The 23,978-nt window shown below is 35.6% G+C and overlaps 1 protein-coding gene across 1 annotated transcript in view; it reads right to left on the minus strand.

Moving 5' to 3' along the window:
* PRKN (parkin RBR E3 ubiquitin protein ligase) overlaps nt 1–23,978 on the minus strand; it is a 675,490-nt gene that overhangs the window by 341,290 nt on the left and 310,222 nt on the right. The window contains exon 6 of the mRNA XM_066546681.1: nt 5,601–5,716. Coding sequence (XP_066402778.1) covers nt 5,601–5,716 — 116 coding nt within the window. The remainder of the gene's footprint in view (nt 1–5,600; nt 5,717–23,978) is intronic.

Here is a 23,978-nt window from a genome sequence, read left to right on the forward strand (position 1 = left end):
TTCTAGTGATTACATCTCAAGAGAAAGATTAAGGCAACTGAATTTCATGCACAAGGCACATCTTCCAGTAGCTCATGGTACAAGTCTTTGAGTCTGAAATCCACAGCGTGCACCTCAGAGGAAATGAAGGTCACTTACTGGCATTATCAGACTTGGTTCACTTTTCAAAAAATCACCCAAATTCTCAACAGAAGGTTGTCTCCACATGGTTTTGCTTGTATCAAAACTCAAATATTACAGCTGTAACAGGAGCATTCTATAAGTTACCTCATTGGGGAAAAGGGAAAAAAAAAGCCCTAAATCAATTAGTAACAGTTCTTAGTTTTATATCTAATTTCCTGCTTTAAATAAGTGATTCTTAAGAAATCTCATTAATTTAAGGAACATTAGGGAATAAAGCAGTAGACATTGTCCCTGATGGTCATAGTGCTTAGACAAAGTAGATTTAATTCTTAGCACAATCTTTTTCCACTCCTCTTTGAACTACTCAAGGTATATAAAGACAATATAATTTAACAGAGATTTGGAGCAGAGACCACATTATCAAGATGGGTTACAGGGAGGGAAAAAAGTACTTCAAAAAAGAATAGCTAAATATAGATTTAATAACTTGCTTGGATTATAATGGCCCAAAAGGGTAAATTTAGAATCTTATGTCCCAGAAGCAAAGAGAAATAGTAGTTATAAGTATAGAATAAGGTGCTATTTACTCTTCTGAAAACATCCTATGGGTAATGTCTTTTAATGGGCATGGTCTGCATTTTCATGTCAGAAAACAACAGAAGGGCCCTGGTAAAACTCTCTCCAAATAACAGCAAAATTGACCTGAATCAAACTTGCACTACAGCTTCTTCACTAAGAAAATGTTAACAGTTCTCAAACAAATCTCAGAATATTCTGAGTCAAAAGAGACTTACAAGAATCATTAAGTCCAACTTCTATGTGGATGGCCTGTACAGGGATCAAACCCACAAACCTGGCATAAGCACCACACTCTAACCAATTGAGTTAATTGGTGGACCTCTGTCAAAAGCTGAATTTTGCAAATTGTCTCTTTAGCTGTAGCTTTGGATTCAAATAATCAACTAAAGATTCTGGAATTATTTGTAATGTAAAGGTCTTGAATATCACGGCTGACCTGATGCCTCATCTACTTCTTGTCATAGTCACTGCTATATTCTTCCTCTGATGCTCCCTTTTTTTTTTTTTTGTAACCTGCATTAATATCATGTATCTTTTATAAGAAGAAAGACAAGGCGAAATATTTCAGGTGTCTCTAAACAATATTTAAACTGCAATTTAACTAATATTTTACTTCAAAGCAACGTACAACATTAATGCACAAAACAGTACAAAATATAGGTCAATAAGGAACATAACACACCTATATCAACAATAACATCATAAAGATGAAAATCCAGAATAAGAAATTAGAAAAACCCTAATCCCCATAATAAACTTGGGGAGGTGGTCTTCTTTTGGCATACAAAACCCACAGGTAAAAGCCACAACAGAAAATCATTTATATATGTATTTGTTGATTTATTGAGAAGCAAATGATTTTATCCTTACCAATTTAGGAACATTATCCACATTAATAAAACAACAACAACAAAAAAAAAAAAGCCCAACAAACCAAACTAATAAAAAACTCCAAAAAACCCCCCCAATAAACCAAAACAACAACAACAACAACAAAAAAAAACCAACCAAAAACCAAACCAAACCCAAGAAAAAAACCCCTCATCTGTCTCAATTCTGACTCTACAATAGAGGAAATAAGCAAGCAGGATTGATAGGAAAATGTCACAAACAGCTGCTGAAAGGAAAACGTTTCTAACTTGTATTTTGACTTTGAGGAAAAAAAAAATAAAAGACTGAAAAGATGGCTGGCTAAGAGCTAGTGAGAAGCTTAGGAAGCGCAAAGTAACCCTAGGAAAACCAGATTAATGCACTATTCCCAACAACACGCAGCCATTCATTCTTTACTGTCTGAAGGAGAAGAGAGCTGCCCATTGAATTTCCAACAGGACTTCCTATAGTACACTAGCTTTTTTCCCCTCTCAGTACTGACCTTCTCCATTACTCTCCTGCCCATGGAATTTAATGTGATCACAGTCCAAATTGATTTGCCTGAAAAGAACTGTGACAAAGACATTACACCCCAGTTACCGTTGAAGAGTAACTAGCAAATGCACTACTATCACCACTAGCAGAAGTTCTCACTCCTAACTCCAGTACTGCGAAGTCCAAAGAGCAGAAAAGCATATAAAAGATTCCAATGTTTAAACAAAGCAAAACATTTCTTTGTTCAAGACTATGAAGCAGGGTTTTATTAGATTAGAAAAAAAATCTGATAACACAACAACAAATTCTGTTCCTTCTGGAGAATTCTTTCTACCTATTAAGTGACAGTATGTCCTATATCTTTTACACTTATCTGTATCTGCTGAAAGCTAAAAATAATGGTGCCTTTAGGAATTGTACCCTACCGAGTTCGTGAAAGATGACGTGAGGCATTTCTGTTCTATACATTTTATTTTTACACTGCTTAAAACTGCTGTTATTCCTGAGCCTGATTTATGGATACCCTAGGCTACTCCTAACCCCTTTTGATGTTATTTCTACTGGAAACAGTTGACAAAAGCAGATCTTCCCTTGAGGATTGCACAGTTTTAGTATTTGTTTCAACTTCCAACCATTTGCTCAACCTATTAAAGCTTCTTCAAAGACATAGAATAGCAACCCATCACCTTGAATGTTACAGAAAAAAAAATGCATAAAGGCTGCCAATTCACATTAACTGCTGTAGATAAGCAGAATACATTGAAAGGCATTAAACTACATGGAATACTGCCTATGGATTTAGCATAGCCTTTCAAGGGTGTTTGGCTTCCAACTATTTCACTCCAGTGGTCAGACTTGCATGGAAATATTTACATATAATATAAACCTAAGGCAAACTAAGTGTATTTAATGTAAACTTAAGAATAAAAACTGGGAATAGATTATCATTGCTTCCACTTTGTATTTTTTCTATATAGGAGAGTACACTACTGCTTTATATAAGATTTGTATAAGCTTTGCTAACCTTGCTAAAACCATACAAATGCTGTGCCAAGAATCTTGGAACTTAATTACTCTGCCTCTGGTGGACTGTCAATGATAAATTGATGGAAACACCACCTAGAGATATGGTTTATGTTGCAAACAAAAATACTTAAGAAAATTGCAAATAGTACCTTGCTGTCATCTTTTCCTGTTTGGTGTCTTGTTGTTGGTTTGGGGTTTTTTCCAGAAAAAAAGGAAGAAAAATCTACTTTGAAGAACAGACACAAATTTCTTATTTTACTATAGTGAAGCTAATACAAAGTACTAGCTAATGTACCAAATACAGTTAATCCTCTTTTTCACATGAATGCTACAGAAGGATGAAGGTAAGTTTCACAAAATACTCTAGAGTGCCCTAAATGCTACTTTTCAACTTCATAAGCATATTAGCAAGTAATTTCCAGTTACAATTTTGGTTAAATATTTAACTAAAGTAAAAAGATTATGACTATTTATGTAATTTCTTGGAATTACATACAAATATTACAAGAATGTTAGGTTGGAGAAAGTAAAAAAAAGTAAAGAAACCCCCAAAAAACCTGAGTGGAGATTTTTTAAGTAGCTCAAGATTTTACAATGACCTTTTCATAACTGATAAATGTTTTCATTGTATGATCTTGCTCTTTCCGACAGTCAAAACTTACATTTGACCCTCTTTAAAACTGGTAAAAGACAAAATCAGAAACTAAACCAATTTCTTACACAGCTTTAATTGGAAAATTATGTCATCCACCCAAAGATACATGTGAAATTCTATTTTAACAACTAGCAGGATTTTCCATACAAAAAATAAAATGGTAAAATAGTATCCTGGGTTTTGGTATCACCTACAAATATCTAGTATTACACAAAAGTTCATGGGTGGCTTTTATAGCTCTAAAAAAAAATAAATCTAAATTCTGAAAGATAATCAGAATTTCATGTATGGATACATTCTCAAAAATTTAGAGTTATCATAGAAATGTGTATCAATATTTTGACATGATGAGACAGAACAAATTTCTTATATTTTGCTTCTTTTAATGTTACCCAGAAAGGGGATTTTAAATGAGTTTTTTTCCTTATGTTTTCTTGGTGGGTTTTTTTTTGGTTTTGGGTTTTTGGGTTTTTGTTTTGGTTTCTTTTGGATGCTTATTGTGTTTCTTTGTTTAATTGAAAACTTAACAAAAACATAGTAAATTCTCAGGAACAGACAACTTTTCCTGCAGTCTAGAAATATTTAGAGTTCTTGAGAACCCTGTGGACACAAGTCCCACAGATAAGTACTGTTTATGCCAAAAAGCTCAGCTATTCAGCAAGTTTTACCCCTTTGCTCCTCTTCAGTGAGCTCCTCTGAACTTCCTGGGCCCCACACAGGAAATATGATGACATGAATAACCTTTTTCCATTCCATCTTAATGCTAGGATAAAAAGTGTACTTTCACTGCAGATCTACAATGGTTGGGTTTCAGCTCCACAACCAACCCAAGCTGGCTATGATGAAGCACCAGGTGACACAGCTCTGTGCAGGACATCTGTCAGGCATTTCCATCCGGTTTGGGATTAGCCTTTGGCCCTCTTATCAGTACAGACATGCACTAGGGGTCTGCATTCAGTAAGCCAAACCATTCTCTTGCCCAGGGAATTTTTAGAAGGGACAGGAGAACCAGCCACTTTTGAGTACCTGAGTCTGCACCCTTGCTGCAAAATGCTGACATACCAATTTGACAGAGACTGATATTTGGTCTTTGTTTAATCTGTACCTAAGAACCAGTTCTGTAAATACACCACAAAGGATGCTTCCAAAACCAGCTCTTTCCAGAAGACACACACCATATGAATCAGTACAGAGTTCAAGTGTCCTTTGCCATTTCTCCCTTCTGACCAACAACTTTCTCTTTACACTTTCATATAAAATATCTCCTAATCAGTAGATAAATGTTTCTCAGGTAATTTTTCACTACAATGATAGCTGTCTTTTTTGGGCAATTGGTTTTTAATCCATGCACTTTCAAGTAATGGATATTCTTGAATATATGTGCTCAAATACCACATGCAAAGATGGATTACAGTATTTCAAACTACCACAAACACAAACATGAGAACAGATGCATTTCACTTTGATTTATAGAACAAACACCAAGAAGTTAATTTCTTCAGGAGCAGCCTGACCCCTCAAAAGTCCAGCTCTTTCCCAGGTTCTTGAATACATATTAGCAGAAAATATCTACAGTCAAGATAGTGTATCTTGAGCTCTCAAGGTTTTATTAGAACTAAAATAGTCAGATTTCGACTTGCAACATGACTAAGGTGCAAAAATATGAACTGCAATTTTACCAGCTATACAAATAATACACCTGAAAATATGACCCATTTTTCACCATGCTACCAGGGAAAAAAATCCCAGCCTTTAAAAAGGAAAATAAGCAAAGAAAAAGAGGCTCTTTGGAAGTGGTAAGTAGTCTGAAGCAGTGAGACTGTACATCTCTGACAATTTTTGTTGTACTTACCTAATATCTGTGCATGTTATACATGTGATACAGCGGCTGTTTGTTGTAACGAGGTTCAAAGCCACAGATGTTTCACTGTCAGCGGTTGGGTGTGCTCCACATTTAAAGTAAAACTCCTGAAATATTGAAGGAGAGATAAAGAGAAGATTACATACCTGCTGCTCAGGTCCTTCCTTTATCTTTGGTTAACTGACATTTGAGAGAACAGACAAATCACCACTGCCAACAGCAAAGGAGGACAGTCATTAGGAAAGGTTTACAAGGCATCCCTTGCAAAAATACCAGTCTGGGTGTGGATTCTGTTTAGCACCTTTCCTAGCAAAGAAGATATCAGTGTGACACATTCTGCGATCTTCTGGATTTATATATTAAAAAAACCATTTCATCTAGACTTTCTCTAATCAAAGGCAAAATTATCAATTTCAATATGCATTAATATTGCCACTATCTTTTCTTGTTACAGATATTACCATTTTCTGAACTCTACAACGTATAATTTTGGCTCTAAAATAATGAAGTCTGGCCTTGCTGGGACAGGATGAAGGAAAAAAAATATAGCTACTGTCCACTTTTTTAGAGTGAAGAAGTCACATCCAGGCCTTAGCATCAGGAACAATCCAAAAGCCACCAAAGAGACATGCTAGGTGTTTGCTAGTGTCACTCCCCAGCTCCTACCTAGACAACGGGGACACAAATTGCAGCACCCACTAATACATGTGTAAAAGAGAACCTGTGGGTGAATGGGAATGAAAAAAAAAAAAAATCAGTATTTTAAAATACAAAATCCCCTTTGTGATGTTGTTAATCTTTAAGATGCAATTTTTTATCTTAATAAAGTTCTACTTCTCTTGTAGCCCATATTACATTTGCAAGTGTACAGTGTTTGAATCAAGTTGCTTTAGCCTTTTAGACTGCCTTCATTAGCATAATATTTTTCACACAAATGTGTGTTTTCTTCTCTTTTCCACTGCACCACAGGGAAGGCCATATGAAGCACACTATTCTGTGATAAGATTTTGTTACAAGAAATTCTTCTAAGTGTCCAAATCACTCTAAGCACCCGTAAAAAAAAAGCCTTCTGAAGACACATGCTTCACAAAGGAGCTGCAGATTAAAGTTTGTAATTTCTTTGTTGCTATGAAATCTTCTTTCCAGTAACAAATTGTGGAGGTTTGTAATGAAACCAGGTATAAATAAATGTGAATTGGAACTTAAGGGTATAAAAATTTTGGAAGAAAGGATAAGAAGGCATAAAAGAATGACAATTGTTGACAACATCAAGATACTAACATCACAGTTTATTCTCAAGAAACCTGGTCTTGGTGAAAAAATACTAAGAAAACAAGGAAAAAACCCCAAACAAACTGCAGCAAGGGAAGAAAAAAAAAAGGCAGAAAAAAATCAGCAGCAATTGCTAATGACTTTCAAAGGTGGGACAGGATGAAGAAAAAAAAATTACAGCTACTGTCAACTTTTTTAGAATGAAAAAGTCACATCCAGACCTCAGCATCAGGAACAATCCAAAAGCCACCAAAGAGACATGCTAGGTGTTTGCTAGTGTCACTCCCAGCTCCTACCTAGACAATGGGGACACAAATTGCAGCACCCACTAATACATGAGTAAAAGAGAACCTGTGGGTGAATGAGAATGAAAAAAATCAGTTTTTTAAAATGCAAAATCCCCTTTCCCTCTCTACGGCTTTGCATGATTTCCTGCAATACTGTACTAAAAGCAGTCCAGACAGACTCCTACTTTCTCAATGCCTACAGCCTTGCAGTATGGAGTTCTTTGTCTGCAAAACAGCTGTCATTTATTGGTCTGGGTTGTTTTTTTTTTTTTTTTCTCAGTGGTGATGATAATTTAGCTATATTGTGTATTTCTACATAAGACAAATATAATACTATGCATTACCATGCCACTCTAAAGTGGACTCTAGTAACTGGGATATGAGAAGTATTAATGTACCTTCCTCCCAGTTTAATCACTCCTGTTTGTCACAAAAGTGCTGATATATGCAAAAGATTCACCAACATATTCATACCCCACAGTAAGTGAAGGGTACAATGTCTGATGCATGTCTTAGTAGCAGTTTAAGAGAACCATGTGGCAAGAGCACAGTGTAAAGGCAACTCTATTCTTTAAAGAAATTGCTCAGAAGCCTTTTGAAATAAGTCACCAGTACACATTTCTACACAGCTAAACTATCTTTGCGTCCTGTTTCATAAGGAAGGAAGTAGTCCCAGGCAAGAAAATATGCTTAAAGTCATTCTTAGACAAGACTTCAGACTTCCCAAGTTTTTGCTCTTGTTCAAGACACAGATATACACACAACTTTTAAAAATCAGCTTAACTTGAAGCATTTTAGCTTGAAATGAGTCAATGGAAGTACACATTCATTCAGAATAGATGATAACCTTAACCAATCTGTAACTTCAATTTATTTTTAACCTTTAAAATGTATCCATTGATCTTTGCATTATGTGCCAATAGGTTTTGGAGCTTAAGTTTCTTTGCCCTTTAATTTGAATTTATTTTGTTTGAATTAAATGTTAAGAAGGATTTATTTCAGTGCAGAAGATATATATTTCTTTGCTTCAGTACATCTTCTGCATACAACAAAAAGAATATTGACAAATCACAATTCCAGAACAGGTAAGCTATAGGCAAGGAAATACAAAAAAGTTTTTGATAAAAGTACTTACCCAAGATAATTAAAACTTATTTAGATCACGAACAAAATGAGTAATAAAGGTATTAAACTCTGAACCAATTGAAATAGATTTAGGTGTCATTTTGTCCCTAATGAGGATCTGTTTGGAGATTCTAATTGCTTTTGATAATACCTCATGATGGTTCTGGTCATGAAAGTTACTTAATGAAGAAGGTAAATAAAGTTATGCAATTCTTATTCCAAAGAAAGACAGACGGAGAAGGAAAAATAGTCAAGAGTCTTATGCTACAGTCCCAAAATACTTCTGCTATATCATTAGGAAAATTACTTCTAAATATTTCTATTTATCATCCCAAACACTGCTTTAAGAAAACCCCTCTAATTAAATTTATGATGTGCTTCAGTGTTGCTGAATTGAGAACATTATGGAACGTGAAAACACTGTTTAATGTAACAAAAGAAAATCTTGCCAGTTTCCAAAGCTACCCATTGAAAGACTCCCTGCTTGACTAAACTGCAATTAAAGAAATAGTAAATCTTAATATTAAATACAAACAGAACAGAGGGCTCATTAAAAATATAGGAAAAAAATCCCACAAGAATATGTGTCAAGTATTTTTTCAGAAGTAGTCCTGAAGATTAAAGAATAAAAGAGTTATTCACAACAGATATGTTGTGAGTATTAGCAGTATACCCTTAGAAAATCAAACACTATCAACCCACACAAAGCACAGTTCTACACAATTAATACAATAGTCTGTCTCTGGAGATCTGAGGCCTAAAAGCTGTGCTGGGAGTTCAGAAGTACAGGGAAAGTTTGGAACCAAATATGCAGTATGCCCTGAGTGCCTGACAGTTCTGCAGTAGTGTGGACTTCATTTCCAGATTTATTTTAATATTTCTTTTTCTCTGCAGTAATACACATCCCATCTGTTTAAAAGCTTCTAAAAGTCATGAAACCAATTCAGTTTCCAGCTGCATATGAAAGTTTATGTTGCCTGGTTTTGCACATTGCATGAATACACAATCCACAAGTATTTATTTGTTCAATCTACCAGATTTTCCAGAGACTTAACACACTTTTTTTATGCCAGGGCACATACGTATGAAGTTTTCACTACATATAAGCCATCAGCACAAGTTGCTTTTTAATTGCTTCCAGCAATGAAATTACCGAAAGCAAAATATAAGACTGAGGAGTGTAGCCACTTTTCACTCTTCAGGTTTGCATTTCACCAGGCATGTAAATGTAGCTATTTTTTTATTTAGTTATTCACCCCGTGTTTGGAAGCCTAAGGAGGGAAATTTGCCAGATTTTTTAATCCAAATAATTTCTGTTCCAATGTTAATCTCTGAACAGGCATAGAGACCTAGGAGCCAGCCAATTTAAGACTAACATTCTAAATTAGCCTCAAACTCTAAAATTCATACAAACAGTAATTACTTCTTAACATTGATATCAAAATGTCTCTAAACTAATTCTATATCTGACAGTATTTTCATAATGTTGACTTTATAATAAAAAAAAACCCCAAACCTTACAGAATAACACAGAAGGAATGAGCAAAAATTCATGCAGTCTACACCAGTATCTGACTACTTCTAATACTTTAAATATTTTAAAATAGAAGAAATCACATTATTCCTCCTTTCCGCACATGTGGTTTTAGGTACAAAAAACTTTCTGACAATTGTAAGTATTGCTGTTCAGCAATGAGTAAGGATTGTCAAGGAATTACTGCAAAAGCAGAGACAAAATTTAGTGCTTTTCTTAGTTCTAAAAGTGAGCAGTTTTATGGTCACCTTCTACTGCAGTGAATACCTTTAGATCATTTTCTTGCCTAAAGGCATAGGTCCCATGAAATTGTGAACATTCTATTTAACACTATAAATGTCTTCCTTTTGGCAGTGTTTCTGATAGATTGTTATTCAGAGAAGGGAGCAAGCATCACTCTTACATACTCTGTCATATTCTTCACTCCCGTCATCGCTTTTGTGTCACACAACATCATAAAAAGTGCATGAGGGAAGAAAAGGTTCAAAGATACATGGTCAATGTTAGCTCCTTTTTATAAAACTCAAGAATAAAACGCTCAAATTTTTCAAAACACCCCCAAATCTTCTTTGATATTCTACTAAAAGTATTTCTCTGTAAACTCTGTCTTTTCAAACAAACCAGGGATTTACATACCCCTAACTGCTGATGATAACTGAACTGTCTTCTATATGGTCAAGTAACCAACAGAAGTAAGATCAAAGGCATACACAAACCATCAGGGGAAGGCAGTCTGAAAAAGGCCTGGAAGAAACTTTACCCTTTTGATATATATTCTCAAGTCCAGTTTACCCCACTGTCAGAAAAAACCCACTAGTCTTGACTAGGTATCACCAAGATAGGCTGCACCTTGGCTGGTGTACAACATAAACACATAAAACTACATGTTCTTCCTCTTTCTTCTCATTCTGTGCTGTGTAAGTTGGCTAAACTAAGGAAACTCAGGCAGATTTCTTATTCCCAGTTCTTAATAAGCTACAAAAGAACATGAGAACCTTATGGTACTTTTCCCCTCAATTGTCCACACATGTTTATTTAGGATCAATAGGCAAAGCCATTTATGGATCTGTTTTATTGAAGGTGTGGTTGTCATTTTTTAAAATTATCAGTAAACTTGAATCTCATTTCAACTATATCATCATAATTATCCCCATGAAAGAGAGAAAACTTCAATGCTATTGTGGCACACCCCTGTGATAATGATTCATTTGCTTTTGAAGCTGAAAAAATGAGTAGATATTCAGTAGATCTAGTACAGATTGAAGGAGACTCACTTCAGAAGAGTTGTGGAATCAAATATTTCTTCTGGGATGTTCTGGGAAAGACTGAGGTTTACTCTGCTCAGAGATATTTTCAGGTTCCCACATCTCAGAATAATTACAGGCAGTAGTTATCCAAGCCATGGAAATACCTCTGTGACAATAAACAGATCTAAATCATCACTGCTCACACATGGAACAGGCACTGCTTTTAATGTTACATAAGTAAAAACCATCAGAACTACACTGGCTAGCTACTTTGAGGAAGGTTGTAGAGCCAAAGAGCAATTCTTCAAGGCTTAAGTCCTAAATGACTTTGTGATAGACTCGTGAATGCATTACATACACAAGCCTGCTCCACTTTCTCCAGTGAGCAAACAGTATTTTGACTGTCTCTGCTTACTGGAAGGTATCTTGCTCAAAATAATGGCAGTTCCCCCATGCACCTCACCAAATACTACCAAGAACCTCAAATCAGATACTGAGCTGGGTAAGCGTCACCTAGTACCATTTAATTGGTGACTGCTGCTCTGCATGGCTTGGCTTTGCTAAGCAAACACTGAGACCTAAACAGTTGCTAAGATCAAAGGGAGAAAGTTACTAGCCAAATATCAAATATTTGCAACAGAGTTTGGTTTATGGTAAAAAACTACATAAATAAAAGCATTCCTATAGCCACCTGCATTTTAAACAAGCAAATTCTTCTGTCTCCTCTATGGTTGGATTTCATCTGGAACTGTTATAATACTTGTAGATAAGAAGTTAACCTTAGGCTCTGCTCTTGTCATCAGTGCTATTTCCTTTAAGATACTCTCCTTTCAAGAATATTTTTCTCCTACTTGAGATTCCAATTAAAATCAAACCTTTTCTCTTGGATATCCTGTGATTCTTAATCAGGATGCTTGATCATGATATCATTATCATCATGATAAACATTATTCCCAAGGGCAGATGACTTCCCTGAACTGAAAAATGCAGCTTCCCCTGGGCACAGATAAGTGGATCCTCTCCTAGGCAAACAAGGGATAAATACAGCTCTCATGCCTCAGTGGTTAAGGACAAATAAACAGTTAACTCATTGTAAAGGGAAAAGATTTATGCATAGTATTAAATCAGCATTTAAACTGAATCAGGTAGATCCTTAAGTCTGTTTCAATGGTAAAAGAAATACAGGAATTGATCACTACAAGCAGTATAATAATGCATGTGATTAGTTGCTAATGTTCTATTAAGATTTAGCAGAAAAGTATTCAAGGTTATTAAATGACAGTGGATTTGAAGTTCCTTAGCATAGATTTTAGGAATAGTTCAATGCAATTATTAAATATGTTGATCACTCTAATCATTTATATACAAAAAATAATACAAATCTCTAAAAAGCATAATCATTACACTCAGACAGCATTTCCTCACCATAAAAAAAATTCCCACAAACTTAAAGTAATTTTTTCTGTTAGAAAGAGAAGACCCTGTGAAAAACTCAGTAACTGATCTCAGACCTAAACATTCAGAATGGAATCAGAAAAATCAGCAAGAATAAAAAGAGAAGCATGCCACCAATAACAGCATACTTTATATACGTTTCTACAGAAATTTTCCCAACCCTTCCACTTTCAAATTCACAGAATCCCTGTTGTTGAACATGCCATAGATGGCAATTCATAGTCAAAAGTGTGGACTTCAAAAGAAATGCCATTATGAGATGTAAGGAGAAAAACTGATATTCCAAGAGAGATCTAATGTTATATAATAAACTTTGCTAAAAAACTGCCAGTAACTAAATGACCTCAAAGATAAGTTGAAGGATCTTCTGATGCAAAGAAAGGCAGTAAAGTGCTAATATATTAAATTTAAATGTCTGTAAGTACTATGTACTTATTTAATTTGGCAAGAAACAAAGCAGCATAAAAATATAGAAGAATTATGAGCATTTCTCCAATATCTGCTTTCTGACTGAGCCCTTTTGCCCTTCTCAAAATGCCTCTGGCTAAGAAGATCTGTTATTCATAATAAAAGCTCTTTAGGATGAGTATCTTTTGTCAACTCTTTGCTCAGGCTTGGTCTTGGTGAAAACATCAAGTTTGACCTGTGTGAAGAATAGAGAAAGGAGGGAGTGAACTTTTAAAATTATTATTACATTTTTGAGATGAGTATCATTCAGGGGCAGAAGTGCTATCCTCCTGCATTTTTAAAGACTTTCTCTTCTTTTCAATTATAACACTTGCAATCTAAAGGTGTCCAAGTGACTAAAAGACACATATTTTAGAGAAGGAAGTGTCAGTATCTTTTACAGTATCTCCTTTTAATTCTTGGTTGACTTGAATTGAGCTCATATAAGAAAAACATTAAAAATACACAGTTCCACTTCTTTGTTTCAGAACTTAACATATTCACCATGCCTTTTATTCAGATGAATATATCAAAACCAATTTGTTGCATAATAATTATTTGAGCAGAAAGCCTTTGAAATGGAAAGTACTTGAGTGTAGCAGGATTATGGAACAGGAAGTACGTATACTACTCATGAATCTTTACAAGACCTAGCATTTCAGTTCTGACCAAGTCACTTAAAACCAAGGTTTGGAAACATAAAAATGCATCTAAAACTCATCATAAATAATTTTCATGAGATGCTTTTAGCGATAGAAAATAGTAACAAGCTATTGTCATCCTACCCAAATCCCACTTTTATCTGCATTCTTAAAATAATAAAATAGAACAAAAATCAAGCTAAAAACAAATCTATTTATGTATTTATTACCCTTGCCAAGGAAAAAGATTTCCATCTTTCATTTTCCACAATTCATTGGAAGAGCAGGAGTATTGTTCAATTTTTTTTAACAGGACAGTTATAGTACCATTCAGTTTTAGTCAGACATTTGATGTGATAGAACCAAGATTATTGATGATTGAAAAAAAGCTTGCCTTTCTATTTTCCACACTAAAACCCTGTCAAGTTATTGATTTGTTTTAAAATCTAAAGAGAGGAGAAAGATATATTTAAGATTAAAATAACTGGCATGATAGGTTATTAACTGTACAAGTTTTTAATGACATCTGGTCTCTCTGAATAGAACATGGAACTATAGAATTCTAGGTATTTTCTGTGTAAGGAAAGCAATAAGAAATGTATCACCTATCATGCAATTTTCTTTTCTTGTCTACTAGAAACAACACAGTGAAAAAATAGAACACAAGTGCCTTGGGAATCCCTTAGCTGCTGCTGCCCACACAATACTACTTCAACCACGCAGGAAAATACTCTGTGGGAAAATGACTTTTCACATTTTTATCAGCAACAATTCTTATTTGCTTTGCTCATCCAAAGGCAACCTCACAACAAACATGCTTTGTTTCTCTGCAAGTGGAGACGCCAGCTCAAACAATTCTGTCCCTAATTCTACTGTCTTTCCTTCAAGTAGCAGTATTTCCATGACACAAATGCAGAACAACCCAGTTCTTCTATCACTCATTTTATCAAGGTATAGACAAAGAAGTGAAGGCTGTAGAGCATTGTATCCTTATAATTGATCTTTGCCTGAAATGTTACCTTGTAGTGGAATCAAAGGTCCTATAGACAGCTAATCCCCAAAAATACCTAACTAATAGGTCAGAGGTACTGCAGTGCCTGAGGCATGTAAAAATATAGTAAGACAGTTCATGTAAATAACTTTTCAATCAGAACAGCCATGCTTTCATATAAAATAATATGAAAGCTTTACACATTCCTTTCTCTGAAATAATGCAAACTCTTCCCCTTCCCCTCTCCTAACTTTTTTCATCCACACATCTATCCAATGCAATCACTGATCAGCACTAACTTTTGGGTGAACCAAGACTGCAGGTGTCAGGATGATGAAATTGCTTAGCCCAGACTCCACAGCCCAACCCAAATGGGGTTGAATGCGTTCACCAGCGTGTATGAAACAGATTGTTTTGGAAAAATTCCTTTGAATTACTTGAGCCACAGAAAAAGTCTCAGTTTCAGAGTAGCTTCTTATGACATGTTATAACCATCATAGCCTGAACACTAGTGCTGATTCCTAGGACTAAAACTTTCCCATCAGCCTCTTTTAAAGTAGAATCCAACAGTCTAAATTTGTTATCAAGTGTTTCCTGTAGAGAATAAACCCTTTACTTTGAATTTTTATGTGAACAAAAACCATGAAAAGGGCTCAAGGAAGAAGAAACTAAGAATACTACATGACAGCGGATCCTCAGGCTGTGCTTCTTATGGCACAAAAAGTTGCTTTCAATTACAGGTTTGATTGATTTGTTTATCTTCCAACCATGTTAGCAAGCACTTAGGGTAAAGACAGTGATCAAAGCTTCAAAATAACTACAGAAAAAAAATCTAAAAAGTACAAGAAACAGGACTCCTATACTTGAGCTATAAATATTGCACAGGTGACATTTGACTGTAAGGTCTCACAAAGAAGCTTCAGAAGCCCAGAGTTAATAAATCATAATGCCTCAGTAATCCACATAATTTCTTTAATTGACTATTACTTTTTCTTGGATATTCGATATGACAGGAGTAATTCCATAGTCTAGTCTGTTAATACTGATGGTTTTTCTGCAACATATACAGTAGATTCCCAAACTATTTGTTATATCCCATCCATCTGATCATGTCACCACTGGAAAATTTAAATTTTATCCATGCCTCGATATCAAAGGAACTGGATAGGTTCAAAGCTTCAAAAAAAGGTATTTTGAACCCAATAGGCATTTAAAAAATGACTGTTATTCTTGGGTTTAGGCTTCCAGCCTTTAACTAATATCACCTCTGTCCTGGAGCCTCAAATCCATCCATTAAGCATATAGATGATCTACAAGTCTCTAACACAGCTGAAAGACAGTACTAAGACACCTTTCATTTGGCACTATGGCTGCCTCAGGGGGAGCATCAGTATTTATGTGATGACACTGGGCAGACAGAATTAGGCTGTAATACTACAGGAGTGGCTCTTTACTTCATCTCTGTGTCTTCAGCTTTGAAAAATTGGACAGTTTGTTCTGTCATCTTCCCAAAGCCTGCTATAGATCAGGACATGAATGAGAATGAACCAGTCCAGACTGCCCAGTTACAATGGAAACAGTAAGGGGAGGAGAGGGAGAAAATGGCAGAAATATTATTCTCTCCCTCTATACATGGTATATTTACCTTCTCAGAATATTAAAAAATGTTTGGCACCTCCTGCATATTCTTTGAATAGACAGTGGGGGATTTTTTTAGTTCTATTTGCCACCCAGAATTTTGTGGCTTTTCTTCTGATGCATGTTCTTCATCATGACATTACATTATTAGCACAACTACAGTTATGCTGTCCTTAAGTCTTAACTGAGTTCTACTAAATTTTTTAGGTTAATGTTCTCCTAATATTCTCCTTTCTACAAAAATGCTAAGGAGCAGGTCTTGTTTCCTACCAACAGAGGTAATGTCTAACTCACATAGAAGAAGACACATTAAATGATAATATTTGAGAACATTCTGCAAAGCTTTTACAATAGTTATTTTTTCAGGTTTGTTCAATTGACAGAGTTGATGGGGTTACAATTAATTTCAGTAAATTTAGAATTTTTTCCTTTCCCCTGGTTTCCTAGTTTAAATATTTTCTTCTGCATGGACTGAGAAGACAGATGGAATATTTGTGTGGTAGCAAACAAACTGAGACGTAAAACAAAAAGTAACCAAAATACTCTGTACAATAGAAAAAATATATGATATACAGAAAAAGGAGCAATTATGCCAAATATAATCACATGAATACACTTATGCTAATAGTTGACTCATATTGCCATCTTCCAAGAAGGGGAGGGGACTATGCATATGTTTAGCTAATATTACTCATTTCAGCTGAGTAAAACCTGTCTATAACCCTACACAAGGAAAAACTAATTCTTCCACTTCTGTGGAAAGAGAAAAAGAGGTTTTATTGGCAAGATAAGTATTTTAGTCAGTATTTTAAATAGCAAAATTTGAACTATAATATCTAGCATAAACACCTCACAAACTTAAGAAATACAAATACATGTCCAGTGTTTAACATGACTCACACATTAAAAAGTCCAAATGTACATAGTGTTGCCCTGGAGATGAATAAATCCCTAACTAATAAAATAGCACTATAGTCTAAACTCTTGAAAAGCTTTCCCCAGAGGTTGTTACAGGCTACTAGAAGGTCTTGAAAGTTACAGAGGGCTGCTGGAAATGTAGTGGGTAGAAGGGACAAACAAACAAAAAGCTCATAAAAATATCCCACCAAAATCCACTCTTCTCTTTGGCTAATCTTGCACTGCAAAATCTCTAAAGTCTCTGCAGCAAACTGACAGTTTTCTGGCATTTAGTTTTATGCTGTCATCACCCTTTTTCAAATATATATCCTATATGCAATATATACAGATAAGCTAGATGCAATACATATGCAAGATGAGCTAGAAAACATAAGTCACAGTGGGAAATTAATTAACTCCTGTATAATCTTGTTGGGAAAAAAATAAATCTATGTTTGCATACTGTTACCTATAGTTTCCAGCGTAAGAAATCTGAAAAATGCAGTAAATAAGTTAAACCAGAATTTAACACAAAAACCATATTTCATGAACATACCAGTAGAGAAGAAGCCAACATTTCTGAGATGACAGCACAGTGTCATATTTAAAAAGGTATTTTGCACTATTAAGGCCAGAAAGATGTGGACATTCTTCCTTTAAGATAATTTAATGCATAGATATATTATCTAGTGTAGATGGCTGTTTGCATAACTTTAGTATAATGCTGATGAAGTCCTGATAGACTTTTTACTAATGTGACCTAATTTGCTTATTCTAACAAACCATTATCTATTTACATTGTCTTCACTGTAAAAAACAAGCGCAAAAAAAAAAACAAACCTGTTTTTTTTCTAAATTAAAAAATCCAGAAGATAATAAAGCTCTATCTACACTAGCAAACAGCTTGCTGTTAAAGACTAGCCAAGGGCATTTCAGAGTGATTGAACAGAGTCATGCATACAGTCTCAGGTTAGCAAGGTCCCTGACACGTTTTAGATGGTGCCAACCAGCACCTGGCCCAGGCAGAGCTAAGGAGCAGGCACACCCAGGCAGGTCTGGGGCCTCCATCCCTGTTTTAGGGACTGAGCAAACTTACTAATTATAGATAAGCTATGGCCTTCAGGCTTGAGGAATTTTCCCAGCAATATTTGACCTTGTAGACCTCTGAGGAGCACTAAATGGGGCACGGTTTTGCATATCTCTCTACTTCTGGAAACACATTATCTTCCTAACTGCTGCTAATTCCCAGTCCTATTTCCTCTAGTCTTCTGACCAGCCAGGCAATTGATGACAGGAGCCTTTTACCCTTCTCCATTGCAAAACAGTTTCTACTTCACAATTCTTTTAAATAGATTTCTACCCACAGAAATAGCATGTAAATTCATACTTAGTCAAAAGAATTTACTTTAATAGAAATTCATGCCCTCACTCCAAAAGAACAGTGATTTAGTTTGAAAATGTGACTAAAAATCAGTTTACACAATAGCAGAATCTTTAAAAGAGCATAAACAGCTATTGAATGATTTCCCCAAACAACATACATTAAGTTCTGCATTTGACATTTCAAAAACTATTTTTATTGTAAGATCTGTCTTACAAACTACAATGGTCAAAGTTTAAAGTTGAAAATTACCTCAAAAATCTATTTAAGAAAAACAAAAGAAAAGAATTCCCACAACTTTTAAATGTGTTTATTACTAAACATTTTAACTTGAATTTTATGTAAGGAAAAGGGATAATTTGAGCTATACTAAAATCATTGTCTTGTAATGGTATACTAGAAAAATAAAAAAGGACCCATTACCAAAGACATTAAACAAAAACAATTGTCTACATGCATTGTCTTAGTCACAGAATTTCAAACACACCATGTTGAGTCCCCAGGGCTGTGAATATGTGGGTTTCAAGCTGACCCTGACTTACAGGTGTGTGGTGGCAGAGCCAGACACAGAAATAGTGATCTATTTTGCTCCACTTCCAAGGTACAGCTTGCAGAGGTAGCTGAGCCAACAGCACAAATTTGGTCTCACAATGTTGTGCTCATGCAAACATAACAAGTCTATTATAACATTTATGACACATCTCTTTTCAGACTCCAAAATTCTCCCATAGATGGCATAAGCAATTAATCAGCCAGCACCCACCAAACACTGACCTCTGCTTACCCCTGCCTTCACAGTTTCCTTACTGCTGTTCTTTCTGTACAGACATAATCTCATTTAATACCAGCAAGCTCACAACTTGGAAACAAACTTTCCATCATGCAGCCTACATATTCATGAATATGTAGTAGAGAGGTAGGAAGACCTTGGACAAGTCGTACATCACATAAAATAATCCCTTTGGGGCAATTAGTAGTCAAAATGAGAATTACAATTGTCTGTAAAACACATACTTCATTCTAATGTTCAGGCTTGCAAATTATTTAAAAATTTGTCCTTTAAATTTCAGAGAGAAGTTAAAGCAGAATATCAGGTGTGGTTTTGCCTTGTCTGCTTCACCTGTTTACAGTTTTAACTACTCATTTCACCACTATCATGCTATGATCCAGTCTGAGGAAATAAACCTCACCACTTAAACAGGCCCTACCATAGAAAAGATTCTCCAGCCCATACAATGATTAGCAGTCTGCCCAGTCACTTTTGTTCCAATCCATAATAGGATCTGCCTCAGCAACACCTTGGAAAACACACATATTTATACAGAAAGTGGAAAACCTGAATTTAGCTCTTTCCTGAGCACACAGAGCTCTTTACTTGGCTCCAAGCAGGTTGGGTGTGCACATGCATTCCTACAGCCAAAAATACCTAGCATTTGGTGTGTCAGGCTGAATAAAATATTGAGCACATGCTCAATATTTTATCCAGTCTGACACACCAAATGCTTAATTAGTGCTGAACTCAGAGACTGGAACACAGGACAGTACAGCCCAGGCACAATGCATTCAAGATTACCACCTGCAAAAGAAGTAAAGCCCTAAAGAAGATCCCCCATGTGCTGCTCCCATTGGTGATTCTGGTGTATTTCAGACAAAAAGCACTGCTCTCAGTCACAAGCCAGTAGTGATGGTGGTAACAGTGATTTTGCAGTAACTTAACAATTAAAGCACCTTTTGCTCCATGGACCATATGAAGCAAGCAGCAAACTTGTATCAAAAGACCACCCTCAATAAAAATTAATTCCAACGAAGCAGACACTCCCTCCAAACTAAATTGGTTCAGATCCCTGCATGGACTGTTATCAAGAACAAGATGTGGGCTGTGCCTTTATCTTGTTGAGAGCTGGGAGACCAGCAACACTGAGTAGAATTTTTCCAATGGGTGTTTCCCTTGCTCTTGAACATAGAGAGAAAAGAAATCCATGGACAGTAGGATACCACAGATGTAACATACCAATGTTTTCATGAAACTGAAAGAGTTCTAGCTGTGTAATTGTCATCCATCTATAAACCTGAACCAGGCTGTAACTGAGATTCCCTACAGGCACCCTAAAACATCATGGGCCAAAACTGGGCAGGCAGCAAGTCAGTCCTAATGCTACGAAAAACTAGATACATGAAAAATAAGAAAAAAATTAATACAGAACAATAAATGTTGTTGCTACAGTATGCCATCTTCTAGGTAACCCACACTGTTCATTCTGATCTTCTCCAAGTCACAGGAGCTTTCTCAAAACCAAGTTGAGAAACAGGCCTTCAAGGTAGCTCTGCTCATGGCAGGAAGTTGGAACTAGACAATCTTTAAGATCCCTTCCAACCCAAACCATTCTATAAGTCATTCAAAGTATGTTCTAAGATGCTAGCTAAAATATTCAAAATTAACTCAGTATCTGATGTATATGACATTTTTATAATCTCTAAAAAAAATTAACAGAGGAGATAGTGTTACTTTAAATACAGCTGTAAATATTATGTTAATGTATGTCATTTATTTGATTTTAAGAGTTTTCAACCTTGCAATTTTTATCACTTTAACTGTGGATGCTTTTTTTGGGATGGTTGGTTAGGGTTTTTTTTGTGGGGTGAGGGGAGAAGATAATATGGATGACATGTTTTCCATCATAGCTCTTCTCTTGTTCACATACTTTGCAGTATATTTATTACTATATATTTTCCAGGAGTACTTATGACTTTTACAGTTACTTAGAAAACAAAATACTTTAAATCAAAGTTTAAATAAACTGTACAAATTTATTAGGTCAGGTTTCTTTGAGCTAAAAAAAAAAGGTTAAAAGATTCTCACAGAACACAAATGCTCCAGCAAAATCTGTAAATTACAAGAATTAAGTTATCACAACAAATCCTTCTTGACAAGTTAGTGATCCTGCAAGCAATGCACTACTGCCTACCAGTATTTAAGAATAAGCTTCCAGAAATCAATTTGTTTGTGGGTGCCACCTCTAACACACATAAAAGTCATAGCACCTTTAATAGGTATCTCCACAGCAAATTTCATTACTTTTCCCCATTTAAAAACTCAAATTAACGTGGGGCTAATATTTTTATTTGTAAAGAATGAGATATACACAATTACAGCTCCTCCTAATAGCACTGTAACAGCGGTGTTTGGTGAAATGTTACTTAGTAATTAGTCCATAAGCCCTAGAAATATCCATTTCTTCTGTGCAGCAGATGACTATAGAACCCTCTGATGGAACTTGAAGAATTCTGTGCCATTTCTGATGTTGCAATGGTGGGGTAGCAGGAGAGTGAAGCAGGTTTATGCATCAAATGGAAGGAAAATACTTTTCACTAGAACATTCTTTCCCTCATTTCCTGGCAGCAGTTTAACCATCTGTAGCTTCTAAGAACAATTAATAAACACATTTAGTTTGCCCACATACATTTAAGTGCCATAGTGGAAAAACTCATACATTTCATTTTGGAATGCCCCAAACATTTACCAAAGTCCCAAAGAGCTGCCATGATGTACAGTACAACCAAACAGGAGATGTAAGTACCATGAAACACAGTATTTCAAAACTATTTGAAAGCGAACTGTTACAATCCTTACTGTCAAAAACTGTGGATAACACATTCTTAAAAAGTTCTTGGGTTTTTTTAGCCACATGTTTCTAACCATTCATTGTGCTAAAGCAAGGGAAATATGTTGTCATCTTATTGCAAAAGTTCCATACCTTCTTGGTGATTTCTCACCTGCTAACCCACCCTTCTGTAGCACTTTTCTTCTTGGACACAGCTGTGGCCTATTAAGGGCAGGCCTGTTCCTAAACTTTGGTAATTAGTACAGCTGCAACTTCTCAGGTGTGAGACTACCTTCTGCATTATCATTATTTTCTTACGTTCTAGCCCTCACAGAAATACTTCACTTCTGAGCATATTCTCAGAAAAGAGGCCAAAATACTGCATATTTCTAATGACAATTGCAAGACCTTCACTGAAGGATTTTTATGTATTTATCCAATCAATTATTTACACATTCAAACTGATGTCTCAAATGGGGCAGATACTTAAAACATAGAGCATTGTTAACCTCAGCAGAGTATTTCCATATTTAAAGCTGGGTATACATTCTAAGTAGCTTTCTGAGTTAGGCCATTAAGGCAGAAGAAAGAATCCAGAAAACATTTGTTATTACAATGTAAGCGTTCCGTACTCAAAATAACATAAATTTGCCTTATACTTGACTTCTCTGAGCTAGAAATACATATTGTAAACTGAATACAACCCCGCAGGCCTTGCCCCAGGTAGCTGTACTGTGAGAATTCAGGCCTTTCTGACAGCAGCTATTTGATAATTACCCATCACATTAGCATGAACCATGAGAGACAGAGCCCATAATGTGTTGCAGCAGTTCCAATCTGAATTACCTTGCAGCCCCTAGTGAGAGAAGCTCACAAGTACTGCCATTGACTGCATTATCTCCCACCACCACATCCTATAAACAGTGCATGCCTATTCTAAATTCAGTTCTGATTTGTAAAAAATCAGCTAATTTCGTAAGGTGCATGCACAGACGCAGACGACACAAATTCAAGTTTACAAACTGGTCATAAATTAGTTACAGGCACAATTTCTTAGAAACGGCTAGACCAAAAATATAGTAGACAATTGTTAATCAAAATCTAATGCCTTCACATTTTAGAATCCCAGACCAGAACATTAAGCATGAAAACTATAGGTGGGAAACAGATTTAATGCCAAGGTAAATTTTACGGCAGCTTTTAGATCTAACAGAATGTCTCATATAGTGTGTCAGCCGGCAAATTGACACAGTTATTAAACAATCAGTAACAGTACTTGCCACATCTGAATGAAGAAATTGTGTTCTTGCATTGTAAATGCTACCTGACATTTGAGGAGAGACTCTTCTGTAACCATACTGTACCCTAAGAAAATCACCTCCATCTGATTAGATTGCTGATAGATGATTGCAGGAACATGTTGCATGCTTGAATGGAAAGCCAAGGCTTCAATCATCAGCAATGAATTTGCAACAGCTGCAGACAGTAACATACTGCTTAAATGTCATGCAGTGAGCAACAAAAGACTCAAAGTGTTACTGAAATCCATTCAATTATAAAAAACTGTCCCTGAACACGTTAGACACATTGACAGAGTACTTGCAAAAATATGTATTAAACAAGCTTCCTTTTAAAGAAAATGTAGGTCTGATTTGTGAAACAAGTGACAGAGCAAATATGATGTTAGGGTTTGGATCTGACTCTACTGGGTCTTCTTGACTTCCTTTCTTTGGCTTTCATATAATTCTGTTTTGTCCATAGTTTTCAATTGCTGCTTCCCAATTTGTTCAGGTCCCCAAATACCCCACATGTTTCCTAAAACTTTAATAGAAAAAAACATGAATGGTATAAT

This window comes from Molothrus aeneus, chromosome 3, assembly GCF_037042795.1.
Source record: "Molothrus aeneus isolate 106 chromosome 3, BPBGC_Maene_1.0, whole genome shotgun sequence".
Lineage (NCBI taxonomy): Eukaryota > Metazoa > Chordata > Aves > Passeriformes > Icteridae > Molothrus > Molothrus aeneus.